The sequence below is a fragment of the Cyprinus carpio genome, chromosome B6 (genome assembly GCF_018340385.1).
Source record: "Cyprinus carpio isolate SPL01 chromosome B6, ASM1834038v1, whole genome shotgun sequence".
Lineage (NCBI taxonomy): Eukaryota > Metazoa > Chordata > Actinopteri > Cypriniformes > Cyprinidae > Cyprinus > Cyprinus carpio.
The window spans coordinates 19523960-19539034 of NC_056602.1; the positions used below are offsets into that span (position 1 = coordinate 19523960).

Consider the following 15075-nt stretch of genomic DNA (forward strand, 5'->3'; position numbering starts at 1 on the left):
GCTTTGTACCTTTGTTTTGAGTCATATTTGTTCAAAGTCTATAAAACTGTTTATATGATTGAAAGGTCTTTTAATGGAAAGTATGAAAAAAATACAGCAAGCTTGGCTTGTTTTTATAACATTTGAGCTTGTTCTTTGCACCAACAACACCATTTCAGATGCTAAATTGGTTCTTAACACAGTTTTATTTAAGCTGATTGATGCAATTCAAACTGCTAACAATGAAAAGAAACATGCCTTTTGCTGGGTATCTTAAAAGCAAAAACATGCATTAGAGCACCGAGTCACTTTTTAAAGTTGACATGAAAAATAGCATGTGAGCTAATAAACTGGGTGGATGACATAAACACAGCCTAGTAGACAAATGGATCTTCCTTAGAGCAAAATACTTAAAGCATTTGTGCCAACTTATTGCAGGATGAGTACTTGATAAAGTAATTAAAAAAACTTTTTTTTAATTAGCCCTGACAGAAACTATTTTGTTTCTTAAGTGAAGGTCAAGACTAATGCTCCTCTTTGTCTCACCAGCAGCGACTCACAATGCATACAAAAATAACAAATTTAATTCATGCAGTTACAGGCAATTAAGTATTCAAGCCTTTTCTCTCTATAATTCTTTCAACCCCCGGTTCTTATTTTAAGCTCTGCATTATGCAATTATGCATACACTAAAATAGGCACATGCCTCTACAAAAGGCATTGGCACAATCTCAAACTCAATACATCTCAAAACACGCTCCAATCGCGGCGCGCCTCTCTTCTATAAGAGCCTGTCCTCTCAGTTAGCCGAGAAATAGTGAGTAACCTCATGCACAGGTGATGGATGGAGCTGGGGTGGCCTTCTGAAAGGGGATCTATCACATTAAATCAGGAGTAATGACAGAGGCCTCCCGACCCAGATGTTTGATTGATTCATTCCAGCAAACACCCTTAATTCCATCTGCCGTTTTGCAATTCATAAGGGGCAAAAGTGATAGAATTATGTCGAAATTATGTCACAAAAACACACATTATTAATGTATGGTCGAAGCTGTTGTTGGATTTATGTCAGAATATAATTTTGGGTAATTTCATAAGCTACGCCCTCAGCTGCTGTAAATAACGGTAATATTGCATTTGGCATGTGCTACACCAACAATTGGGATGATGACTGCTTGCTTAAATTTGGATGATCTATCTCAAATTCACATGGCACCATAAAAAGCCACTTTTTAGACTGGACAGTTCTTTGGGAGCTGTGATGAGCTAGCCTTCAGGAGTTCAAAGGTTCCCCACAAAGAGGAAAGTAAAGACGGAAAATCCTCCCTGTCATTCTCTTTCCCGTCACAGCTAAGCACGATAAGCTTGGATTGTCTTATCAGGTGAAGCTTTGTGTGAGAGCAGTTTAAAGGCTTCTCTAGGAAGCACTCTATGGGACTTCTGCTGTGCTATATGAAATGCTCATTACGACCGTAGTCATCATCAGTCTTCACAACAGCACTGAAACCGATTCTGCTTTCTGTGCTTTGTTTCTCAGCTTTTTGTTGCAGAACAAAAGGTCCTCGAGGCTTATGTCACAAGCTTTTATCTCTGCCTTTAAGATACGTATTAAAAAGATGATTTGAATATTATACAGAAGGAAGCAGTCCTAAAAAGAGAAAACTTTAAATAAGGGCAGCTGTCATCATGAAAGGAAATAGCATTTTATGAAATGACCTTTTACAAGCAATTTCAAACTGATTTTCCCACTTACATTATTAAGATTGTGTGTGAGAAAATTGCCTTAGTCTGAGCGCACATCAGCCTCTCTGGAAACTATCCCGTGGCAGTGGTTCAGTAAAGCAGGTGGTATATTTGGACCCCGTCTTTGAATGTTATGACATGGCATTTTCCCAATATTCTACAAAGTGAAATCTCCCAAATAAAAAAGAACTATTTCCAACAAAGAGCTCATTAAAATTCTTTCAAATTCAATCAAGAAGAACGGGGAAAATTGAAGGAGGGATGAGACGGTGCACTTTCATTACCCGGACGACCGTGTTACACACCACTGTATGTAGGAGAACCACTTCTTGTAATTCATCTTCTACCTGTCATTGCGGATTATTTGAATTGAGCAATGTAACAAAGCTGTGCTTGAAGGAGAAAAAGCTATCCCCAATATAATATTGCCACTTTTAATCTCTCTAGGTCTGCTACATGCATGCATTGTTATCGGCAAGGAAATACACTGAAAAAGAGATTGCTCAAGTAAAAGGCTCCAGGCTGTGCAACATATTACAAAGAATCTGCATTAGCATTAAAAGATGCGATCCGATCTAAGAATGTCACAAACACAATATGAGACTCCAAGATGAATTTATCATCCTTTCCATGTATTATCAGTACACATATATAGCACTCAAAAGAACAATCAATTGATATCCAAAACAAGATACTTTCTTTAAAAATGTATAAAATATCTGTTTGTATTGTGTTTGTTTACTTTTAAGTATATTTGATTATATACATATATAAGTATATCAGGCTTTTATCGCTCATATACAATAGTATAATAATGGAACTCATACCCAAGTAGGAAAAACTCGATTTTATTAAGAAGCCACAACCGAGAGAGAGCGAGAGAGAGAGAGAGAGAGAAATGCAATTTGGTGCAATAATCTGGGACAGTTCATATAAAATCCATAAATATATCAGTTATCACTATATTTCTCCCAAAAATGTCTTAGTATGTTCACATTAATTTAGACGATTTTATCCAAATCAACTTACAATTGAGAAATACAACAAGGAATTTATGAGGCAACAACACGAGCCTGATGTATCATATATGATACTCACATTTCAACTTAATTGTTATAAAAATGATGAATGTATAATCAAGTAAACAGAAGTTGCTTAGTCCAGTTAATGTTAAATTATTACTAAAAATATTACATTTTTTGTAAATATATTGTTGAACTGAAAATGATGTTATTTGCCTTTTTTATATAAATCATATTGAGATTAAGCATTATAATGATTTTGAAGGTTCAATGCACACTTTTCCTTTTCTTTACAGTGTTTTAAATCATTAATGTTAATCTAATATATTCTGTAAGAAATATAGAGCAAAATGCTTTTTCTTCTAAATCACACGACAAGATTAAATGAACATTGAAGCCTTCATAAAACTCTTGGTACATAAAACATGACTAGAGTAATTATCAACATAGCAATCTTTTTTTAGCAAATGAACAAACTAATCTCGACATCACAAGACAACAAATAACTAAACGTGACAGCTGACAACACTATCAACAACAACTATGTAAATAAAAGTGGCAAACTGTCAAACAATGCAACTGTTCAATTATTCAAGGCCCAGTGCATACTGAGATAGAGGTGAATGGGACTGAACCAGAAAATAATTTTTAGACTAGGCCTAAGTATAGTACTAAGTATATCATAACAGAAAATCTACATTTAAATGCATTACATATGGCCCCATGTAAGTTGTTACAATAATATAATATAATATAATATAATATAATATAATATAATATAATATAATATAATATAATACATGGCTGAAACTTAAACATTTAGAAGCTTAATCAGTCTGTCTATTTAATGAGAATTCTTGACATCTTTTAAATGTTTTACCTAAACTCTGGCATCCATGTAAAAGCTGCTCCTTTTCAATTAGTATTTTGATATAACACACTTATTTAATCATGGAGTGGTTGTAATCTTCCCCTAACACAGCCTTGCTGCCGACAGTAGCCATCTCGAGGGAACAGGTGATAATGGCGAGTAATAAGAATTAAGAGCCCACTAATCAGTTGGCCACATGATAAGACTATTAATCTTGCAGAGGGAGTGCTGAGCCTCTGATTCACCAGGTTTAGCCAACAGACTAAAACAAATCTTTTGATGAAGGACCAATCAAAGCAGCCATGAAGTAGCTCCTACAAATTAGAAGATGTCAACTGTGGCCTCTGAGAACAGATGAATATTCGATAACTGTCCCTGCAATGATGGAAATGATATATGAGAAATCACCAGAAATTTAAGAGCTGGAATTTCTGCTCACCTCCTAACAGGCTAAATTCTACTAAATGCATCAAGTGTATTATGTTACTTCTGCCAAGTTCACTTCAGCAAAAAGAAGGCCTTCAGAATACACTACCTTTCAAAAGTTAGGAACAGGTAAGAGTTTTAAATAAGTTGTTGAAATAAGCCTTTTATGCTCACCAAGGCTGCATTTAGTCAAAAATACAGTAACTTTTTAATATTTTTTTAAATATGATTACAATTAAATAACCGTTTCCTATTTTAATACATAAAATGCTATTTATTCTAAGCTGAATTTTCAGCAGCCACTTCTTCTTTTATTAGCAATGTTGAAAATATTTGTGCTGCTTAATTAATCTTTAAAAGAGGAGCATCATCTCCTGTCAGTCAACATTTCAGAGACAGTTCAATTTCTGTTCTGATTTCTGTTTTGATTATAAAATTATTGTTTTAAAGATAACAAAACAGCAACAGGGTTAAGCAAAAATTCATAATTCAAGAATAGCCTCCCTTTCAATTCATGAGTAGGAATTTGAATTGGAGTGACAGAACAGAAGAGGAATTACTGGATTGTTTGGATTCAAAGAAATTCAACACAGATACTGCATTTTGGGAAATCTAAATAGCGTTCAATAATTGTAATAAATTGTAATAAGGCTCAAGGCTTCTAAATGCAGCTAGAGTGTAGTGTAACTGGATCATGACCTGCTGACCTTCTGACCCAAAATAAAGTATAAACTACAAACGTTACCATCAAAAACCATGGCAAGCCTGCCTTGCATGAAAATGATGCAAGCCTAAGTTCAATTACAACTAACCTGTAGATCTTGTATCTCGTGGAAAATCCCTGACGGTTCCTCTCCACGAATTCAGTGTACTCTTGTGAGTGGTGAAATGGGCCCTTGTCAGAAAGAAGCCAGTCCAGGGGGCCTGCAGGGCCTTCTTCAGCTAAACTGGCAGAGCTTGTCAGCCAGCAGCGGAGGCTGAAAGTCAGTAACAGCAGCTCCCATAGAGCCATGGGGGAGCAGCACAAAGCTTCAGCAGCACAGGCTCTGGTGCAAGACCACACTCCACCACCCAGAACTGAAGATCAGCATGGCTTCGTCCCCACAAATGCTCGCCTAAACACACACAGCACACAGATTCACACAGAAAGATCAAAGATGCATTAGTAAACACTCAGTCACCTTCACCTCCACTTAAACACACTCACCAAAACAACTGTTCCTTTAAATGAAAAGTGCACACACACGCAGACAAAAAGACAGGCAATTAACAGGAAATTCTGTTTCCTTGAGGCCATGAAAACTATTTAGGACTCCGGAGAGATCTTGTCAACATAGAGAGGGGAGAAAAGTACAATGATTCTTTGTGGGAATAATCTACTAATTGTCTGTAAGTGAGAAGAGTAATGTATTCACATAAAAATGTTCTCTGCATGGTAATGAGTGTTTTAGTACTTCAGAGGAACAAAGTATCACCGAATTAACAATAAAAGAATGTAAATTAAATAATAAGAACCTCCTGTGCACATGCTTCCAATTTTAGCATCCGCAGTGCAACTGCGCTGGTACATGAAATGGAGAAGTTCTCCCTAAAACTTCTTATATTAATCCAAATTATTTCTAACTCTTTTAACAAGCTTTTTTATTTTTTTTTTATTTTTTTTTGGTTCAAGTGCAAACTGTATAAAAAGGCAATCGCACCACATACGGTTTAAATTCAAGCACTGTAATTCAGTCCCATGGTAAACAGATGTCATGAGCACATTTTTGACATCTCTTTCAGTAGTTAGTTCTCAGCGTCTCCCGCAGTCCCGCCCCTTGTTCTAACCCTGTTATTATTTCCATATTTCCACCAAGTGCTGTCAATCATTCTTCACGGCCGTGACCAAACCAGATGTTGGAATAGAATCTCATTACTCTATTCTGATGACAGTCTGTCAAGTCATGTGTGCCATGTGACCATATGTGTGGGCGACTTTCAAAAATGATCATACTTTTGTGGAACAGTGTGAAAGGAGATGCAAATACAGATTAAAATACAGACCTTGCGAAATAAATGCACCACACACAGACTTGTGCATCATTGCTTAGTACAACTTCTAATTACAAAGATGTGCATATCAAAACAGAAGCGCTACTATACCTACACTTCAGTACATTTATTGCAGTGGGATAAAAATTAAATCACTGTTAGTCACCATATCAGTTCATTAAATATCTTTAAGCTTAACTTTTCAAATCGCAGTCATAAGTTATCCAATTCTGGCATTTATTCCTATGGGAGGCCATTCTTGGATGATGTATCTACATCCTCATCTCACACAGAACTATAATGTATGCAGCACGCTGATAAGCACATCCATAACGGTGTGAATACAGCCCTGATCTGGTCTACAATGCTTTCTGCTGTGATTACAGCAGATTTAAAAGCAAGGCTTTTGCTGCATGACATCTAATTCTTCAACACAGACATCCGTACTTCTCCATGCATATTGATGAGGAAGTCTCGGTGGAACACAGTAACCACTCAGTAGGGATCCTACAATGCGCTGCACTTCAGCGCCACAGTGCACCACAAAAAAAAGGCCTTTTCAAATGCCGCAATCTCAACGTTTCCATCAGCAATTCTTTTGACTCGCTATTTTTCTGCCTTGAGTAACAAGCGCTTTGCCTTTGTGTAAAATCACTGTTTACATTTCTCCCGAGAGCAAAGCATTGTTATATGTGTTCCAGTTCTTTTTTCCCCTCTTTTTTGGGGGGGATGTAGCTCTTCTTGGCAGGTGGCAATGTGAAAAAAAAAAGAGACGATTAAAAGACGTGTAATGTAAGTCACAAGGGCAGAGAGATGCTTTGAGATAGATGGTGCTTCTGGCTCGTGTTCTCTTCTGAACATACTGTTGAGTTATTTCAGCTTAGCTCTTTATAAAAAAGCAAAATACTCTCATTTTAGTCAGCAACTTGTAGTTAAGTACTTTATTCAAGAGCAGAATGCCAATGAGAGCAGGGTTGTGATCTCTGTAACTCTCCAGTCCTTTGAGATAAAACCTGCAACCCTGAGTCAACAGCTCAGAACTGTATCTGCATCCTATCTTCATACGCCAAACGTGTAAACATGTATTCATTGAGAGCACAGTTCATTTCAAAGCAATCTGCTGCTATAATCACATTACCTCCCCCACCCAGTGCAGTAACAGGATTTTGGTTATTATCTGCAGGAATAATATCAGGTATGTGTCATTCCCTGTTTACAGGGGCATCATCAGACAATATCTGTGGTTACAAAAACAATACACTTCATCAAATGCTGTTGAACCTATCCACCCTGAAAGAGGAGCCGAGGTGTACTTTTAGACCACAAATAAAACATCTAGCCTGAGAGAGAAATGTATTTTTTATCATCAACAGCGGATGCATGAAAAGCACCAATGGTGCCACTTAAATATAATTGAACACCAAATGGGTTTGAAATATCCTCAGGCTGGTCTGAAATGACATAAAAGTGACAATTCTGTTGGTTCCTACACAACTTTGTTGATTAAACCACGACTTTCTATAAAAAGTCTCTGAAACAATAAGTACTGGGAAAAGCGCTTTCACCAATATAACTGACTTGAGTTGACTTGACAAGTGTGACGTGGAGGACTAATAGAAAACTGATTTATAAAATGTGTGGGATGAACAGAGAAATAAATGATGGAGGAGAAAGTGTAAACACATAAATGAGGATAATTAAGAAATTAAATAAGTATCTGCATGAGCCAAATTAAGCAAAGGTCTGATGGGAGAGGAGATCAAAACATTAGCTAGTTTTCTGGGAAACAAGGAGAAAATAATTATTAAGTTATGTTGAATTAAAATTTGTGTTACACCACCGTAGAACCCATAAAGAGGTGTTTTAAACTCTTTATGGGGAGAAAATTATGTATACGGTTTGGCACGATCATCTTAGTCTTGCTACATGGCATGCAATTTTTCATTTAAACTAGATGTTGCAAGAGTATTTGTATCATAACCTGCAGGGTCTGCAATAGCAATACAAACACTCGTATTGTAATTTGTCATGTAAATGGTGACTATGACAAGGTCCTGTGTATTCACCTAGAGGGACGAATCATTTTAAAACTACAGCCATGCCTGGTAATAAGAGAGAAGCAGACTAGACAAATAGCTGTCTGAATGACAAAAAGCCAATCTGTTTTAAACTGTACTGTATACCATTTTGCTCAAGCACATTGATTTATATTCATTAAGCAGCATTGCGGCTCGGTCATTTAAGATTATACTCATAATGTGATTGTGGACAGATTATAAATAAATAACTGACTAAAACCAAACCGATAATACAAAGAATATCCATTTAGCAAGAAATAGAGAAATTCTTCTTTTACAGTAGGTATTGAAAAGGCTATTTTCTTTCCTTTGTTGTCTACAGTGAAGATGAACATCTCTGCAAGGATACTGAAATGGGATTCTTTAAAATGAAATGACTACAGGTGTTGAGAACTAACCAAACAAACATTTTTACGATTTGCTGGAAAATGTATCTAATGATGAGGTACTTTATAAAATTCTGCAGGTGCATTCAACTGACCTATAATATAAATAGATAGAAATCTGCATTTACAGTACGTACTTGCGTTAAATGCATTCACATACAATGGAAATTACCTTTTAACTTTTTTTTGTTGTTGTTGTTGTTGTAAAAATCAACATTATGCCACACATGCTGTTGACTAACTAAACTTCTGAAGCTAGTACTGAACCCTGAATATTCCTTTAGTAAAAATATATATTCCATTAATGTTCCACTGTCATCTACTGTACAACTCGGGGCACATAACCTTAAATTACAACTAAGAGCAAGAACTAAAGTAAAACCAAGCTCAATGTGAAGTGTTATCAAAGTACTTTTGAAAGGTTGAGATGATGAGATCTGGGATCTCTCAAACTTAAGATCTCAATGGCATTTGAGTCAACCATGTTCAGAGGATAGACTCATGTGTGCACTTTGGACTCAGGGCATCTGTTCAGTTCTTTCATTTACAACCTGTGCGATTGCAATGAGATTTTGCTGTCTCTGCTGGAAGCATGCAAATGAAGATAAATTCTCTGAGATGTTTCCTGCTCTATATTTGTGTCCGCAGGGTGGATTGAGGGTTGTCTGACTGTTTGAAAATGTGTGTATCTTAGGTGAGAGTTGATTACAGGGTTATATTACAGTTTCTACAGTAGGATCCCACTATTTGTAATTCAGGTTCTTTCAGGCTTGACTTCAAGTCATCCCTGAAACCACCTTCAAAGTCTGAGCAGGAACCGATAAACCTCACATCCTCCTCTCTCCGCTGACTAATGAGCTTTTACTCTTAATTAGCAATGTTATTCTCTTACCCATGACAATCAACAGTGTCTTTCATTGTGTGCCTGAGGGTAATAAGGTTTCATAGCGAAATAATGTGTCTCGAAGTCATAATTATTTATCCATGTTTCGTTTGAGAACAAAAGGATGTGTACAAAGAGATTTGCAGTGTGTAATGTATCAAAGAGAATATCCCAGCAGATAGGCAATAAAAGAAATATGAAATAGTAGCTTATATCAGTGCATGGGACCAAAAGGAGGAAAAGGAATGACAGCCATTGTGTTGAACGTTAAATGCAAATCAAATATTCCCTCTAATCTTGCTGTCACTTTGAGAAATGGACCTCTAGGAGCAGACAAGCCATGAAACTAAAATAATTGTCAGATTCTAGATGAACCACTGAGAATCAGACAAACTAATATCAATTCAATGATCAGGTACATTTTAGCATACTGCAGATACAACTGACGACCTTGTGTGTCCATATGCAAAGACAAAAATACCCATAATATACTACAGCAAGTGTATATTTCATATGCTATCTTTGTTGCATCATCCAGATCCATAAATGACAATCTAATAAATACCCATGTCCTTGCACATTAGTCAGAGCATTACTCAAAAGGACAATGGAGGACCCAAAGTCTTGTGGAAAAACCAAACAAAGAGATAAAAAACACAAAGAATGGAAAGAAAAGAATAAATGTAATGTTGTTTGTTCACCAAAGCCTCATTTAATATATGTTCCTGAGAGCATAATGTCTCTATGGACATGGCACACATTTTAATATGAGGGTTTGAAAATGCTCAGTTCATGTCTCCAGAGTGCAATAATTGCTCTTTTTATATAAAAAAGACTAATTGTAATACAAATCAATATTAATAAAGCCTTTGATCTTTGAGGAAGCATGAACAACAAGGTAGCCATTCTTTTGATCATGGATATAATCATTTGTTCGGATGATCCATGATTTAAAAGGCTATAGCTTATGATTTTGATGATTCATCCAGTTAAGTGATATTCAGGTCAGAATATGTATGCACAGAGTAAAGTTTTATAGTAAATCAGTTAACCATGACTAATAAATAGGGGTCTGAATTCCATTAAAATTTCTGTTGGTACGGATAAAACCCAACAAAGAATTGATTACAGGTTAGAAATAAAAGTCACGGTAATAGCGTACAGAGCCAGTGGTAATGTACAAGATGCTGATTTAATTGCTGCTTTACTTATTGCCTTTTTGATCGTAAAGTTCTCACTTTTACATTTTTATTTGGCCACATATCAGTGAAAGGCTCAGCGCAATACAGGGATGGGAAAAGCAGCAATTAATCTCAGAAAACAACCCATGGTCTTCTTTTCTAAATTCAGCCAGACATAGAGTCTCCTCTTCAAACACAGGCCATTATGGATTGGCCCTCACATTTTATAAATATATCTAACAAATTCCTTCCAAATGCTTTAAACTTAAAACCATAACTTAACTAAAACATTTATGGAAATCTGTAGGATTGAAATGATCTGAATGTTGCTTCAGATACAGTATGAAGTTCTTACCATCTTCTGAGTTCTGATAAATCAATGTCCTAATTGTAAAACTATACGATTATCTGTCCACATTGAATAACTGAGTTGAGCTGAGGATTTTGGGCCAAAGAAATCTCATTATGGACGACGCAGAAATAGAAACCGATCGACAAAATGTCCTGTCGCTGCTTAGAACAGAAACGTAGATTTCCTTGGAGGAATCTGCTAGTTGCTTTATTGTGTCACTTTTGGTTAGGACACAATGTGACATTGAGGTTTAAAAGGCACACAGTTTTGTAAAAATCAAACACATTTTACATGTCAAGGAATTCGCAATGACACCCGAAACCTTTTAGCAGCATCACTTTCATGCATATCTCTTATTGCTTGTCATTTCTTACACGCATCAAGGTTTTTGTTTGCCTAGTTGAAAGGTGTCATGTCACATCTTTACCTTCTTTTCAACTGTGTACTCCCGAGGGTCTCTTTGTTTTCAAGCTCTAATCAAGGAGCCAATGTTCCTGCGCCTGTCTTTTCACACATTTGTCTCACAGAGATCTCAGCATCAGGATGGATTCGGTGATCCAGCTCATTATCATAAAATAATGGGCTACGGCTTACCATCATAAAGCTTCGCTCCTGCTCGGGCCTGTCTGCTTGCTGCATGTTCAACCAATCAGTCGTCGCTATGAAATTTCTGATGTGCTGGAATTGCTGCAGAAGGGCCTTCACGCATGAGTCATTCATTAATTTGAGGACTTGTTAGGGAGCCACTTTACCTGGAGACAGCCATTTGAAGAAAAAAGGCCCCATTGAGGCAAATTCACAAGACTAGGAAAGGTATTTCACTGACTCTCTCGGGCTCTCATCCATGGCTATATCGCCCATCAGTATAGGATGAATGAGCCATTGAGCTAGAACACTAGTGGATGCTGATGTTTGCACGTATTTGTGTAATTGTCTGTGTGTGCTTGCGCTAAAAGGTCTTTTGTCTTTTATGTGCCCGCCAAAAGCTCTAAATGGTGTTTTTGGAAAATGGCAAAAAACTGTGCCAGCAGATAGCAATGACGAGAGACAGCTGTGATACAAAGGCACACACACACACACACACTTAGTTAGACCCTTCACACAGGGAAATGTGAATGCAGCATTCAGATTGTCAGTGTTGTGGTGCCAGTGACTCTAATCCACTGTGCAGGGGTAATAGCACTCACATACAGAGAATAAACTCTGCAGTAAGTAACACATAAGGTTTCTGTGCCTCCGTCGACGACAATAAGAAATCTAGTTTCCAAAGGTACGGTTACCAGGTCTACTGCCTGACCCAAATAAATACAAAAAAACTGAAGCAATTCCCTTTGGTACCACGTGTGGCACTGCAATTAGACAGTTAAGTAAAAAAAATTAAAATAAATAAATAATAATAATGAATTTAATAATACATTTAAACATATATATATACATATATATATTATGCATAAATATCTTAAACTTTAAGTACATCAAAAAAAAAAATACACCAAAAAATATATATGCTTATTAATGATATGCATAAATATCTTAAACTTTAAGTTCAGCCAAAAAAATACTTCACTAAAGACATTCTAAACCTTTATATATAAGTTATTAGAATTAATAACAGTGAGTAAGGGATTCAAACTATTCATTTAAGAGTAGAGCACTGAATGGTTGCTGTGCGTGCTGTATCAGAAATATGATTCACAGCATGTCTGTTGTGGATAATGAAGAGTCATGTAACACTATTCTGCTAAAATCATTGACTTTTTCTGCGCTCTCTCCAGTGGCCAGAGATATATACAGTATTTCTTCATCAGAACCCTCACTATGTCACTGTTGTTGTGTTAGGAGCTGAATCATTTTTTCCCCCTTTACAATAAGGTACTATAATTTCCTATGATTTAACGTTATTTATAGTTTTCAATTCTAAGTAAGCTATAAGTAAATTTTACTAACAGATGGTACAGCTGATATAGTGACACCAATTATAGCAAAAAATATTAGCATCTGATTCACTGGGCAGCAAACTCTGATGCCTCATTTTATAGATTTTCTGTAAGCATACAGCTGTGTAGCATATATTAAGCTTGCTTGGTTTTCACACATTGACATGCTGTAATTGTTAACTGTTTGAAAAAAGAAATAGTTAATGGATATTTTATGCATCACTGGTAGTTACAAAATCACATCAAGACTTGTTCATGTGAAAAAGATTAATTGTGAAGTTAGTATAACCCGTATAACCTGTAACCCGCATCACAGGTCAAATGCAAATACAAAATGATCATCCACATCTTCATCATCATATTTCCCCCAGTATTTTTTCCCCCCATAATACTTTAAATGTAAAATATCTGAACACATCTAAAACAAGATACATTTACTTTAAGCTGCATAAAACATTAAGGCTTGTTTTCAGAGAATACATTGTGAATTAGATCTGTTTTTCTTGATGTATGCATAAATGTGACAGAAATTAGCAGGATTTATGCTTAAAACATGAAAAACAAAACTTAATGTCAGATATATTCTATACAAGAAACAAAAAAATCTTAACCAAACTAACAAAATTACCTATAAAATACATCACGATTTCAGTGCTCTGTTGATCAATATTTTTTAAAAGATGCTTAGAAAAACGCTTAGACAATGTTTTTAGCAGTATTGCAACTTGGTGTGTGTGTGTGTGTGTGTGTGTGTGTGAGAGAGAGAGAGAGAGAGAGAGAGAGAGAGAGAGAGAGAGAGAGAGAGAGAGAGAGAGCGAGAGCGAGAGAGACGTGTCTCTGTATCAAAAACGACCACATGGCATAAATACATGAATGGTCTTAGGGGATCACAGTTGTAACTCATGTAAGAAGCTGTGCAGTCTTGATGGGCTGCTGTATGCTCATCATTCATGAGAACGATGTGACGACCAGGTAGCATTTGTTCAAAGGTGTCCCGCTGCAGCAAGAGGCAACGGTGATATTTGCAGTGCACGATCAACTGACAACAACTTAAACCATGTCAAAACGAACATGACTGAAAAAAAAAAAATACAACTCACCACAACGTAGATCAATGTTGAAACTTCATCCGAAAAGGTCCCATTCTTCGCTGAATCAGTTTTTTTTCTTCTTAAAAAGAGTATTTAACGAGAACCAGCTTAAAACCTACGGAAGTAACGAAAACTGTTTGGCGTAAAGACAAAATGGACGAAAGGTCGCACGGGCATCACCTAAATATTTAAATTGGTGCTACTTCATTATAGTCCAACTTCGGAAACAAAGCGCTCCCATTTTAATGCGAAGGTTATCCGTGTAGTGCTCTGAATTGTTCCTTGAAGAAGAAATAACCGCATTTAGTCAAACAATGTCGAATAGATAAATCCACTAGCAGTACAAACAGTTAGAAACAGACCGCAGCTATCAGTTAAAGCGCGTGGCTCAGTTTAACATCCGCCAACGGACTGCGACACCGAGGCTTTTCGGTCTCTATTGAAAGTGCCTGTAGATATTCCTCTATAAAGTCAGTCTCATCATATAACTCTGCTTGACCCTCCTACTCTGCATCGTTGTCCGTGTGTGTGTGTGTGTGTGAGAGAGAGACAGAGCCAAATTTCAATGGATAGACGCTGGCAGACGCGGGCGCGCGCCCTCTCTCACCCAAGTCACATGTTTAAAACACAAGTAGCCCTCTGTAATGGCTTTTCGGAGGATATGCATAAAACCCGAGACGAGGGTGGAATGATAAGCAGGCTATGTTACCAAATCTAGAGATCTGTCTAAGTGCTTAAAGAAAATGCTTTCCTCCTTTCTCCTGAATAAGTTCAGAATACTGTAAGCTAGTTCTACTGGTAAGCAGGTCAGAACCCAGTCTTATCTATTTGTGCAAGCAGTGTTGGTGTGTTTCTACCACTTCACCTTTTCTGAATCAATAATAGTATGGAATTATTATTATAGGAGTTTTATGCAAACAGTATAAATTCTAGTGCACTGTAAAATGTTGTTGTAAAGTTAACAGTTAAAAACTGCCACCTGTGGTTATCATTGCCATAAAAAATACAGTGACAATGTCACAAGCATTATGAGATGACATTTGGGTGACTGTATATTTTATAGCTATTAGCCATTAAATTATATAATGTTACAAT

At 36.5% G+C, this 15075-nt stretch overlaps 1 protein-coding gene across 2 annotated transcripts in view; it reads right to left on the reverse strand.

Moving 5' to 3' along the window:
* Positions 1-14601, reverse strand: part of LOC109111419 (BMP/retinoic acid-inducible neural-specific protein 3-like) — a 28426-nt gene extending 13825 nt beyond the window's left edge. Inside the window, exons 1-3 of one of the 2 annotated variants that reach the window (XM_042726088.1) lie at positions 13990-14601; positions 11547-11704; positions 4854-5156 (exon numbers count right to left, since the gene is read on the reverse strand). In XM_042726088.1, the coding sequence (XP_042582022.1) occupies positions 4854-5053 (200 nt within the window). In that variant the 5' untranslated portion in view covers positions 5054-5156; positions 11547-11704; positions 13990-14601. The remainder of the gene's footprint in view (positions 1-4853; positions 5157-11546; positions 11705-13989) is intronic. The other variant, XM_042726087.1, reaches the window with a different exon arrangement.
* Positions 14602-15075: the final 474 nt, after the last annotated feature.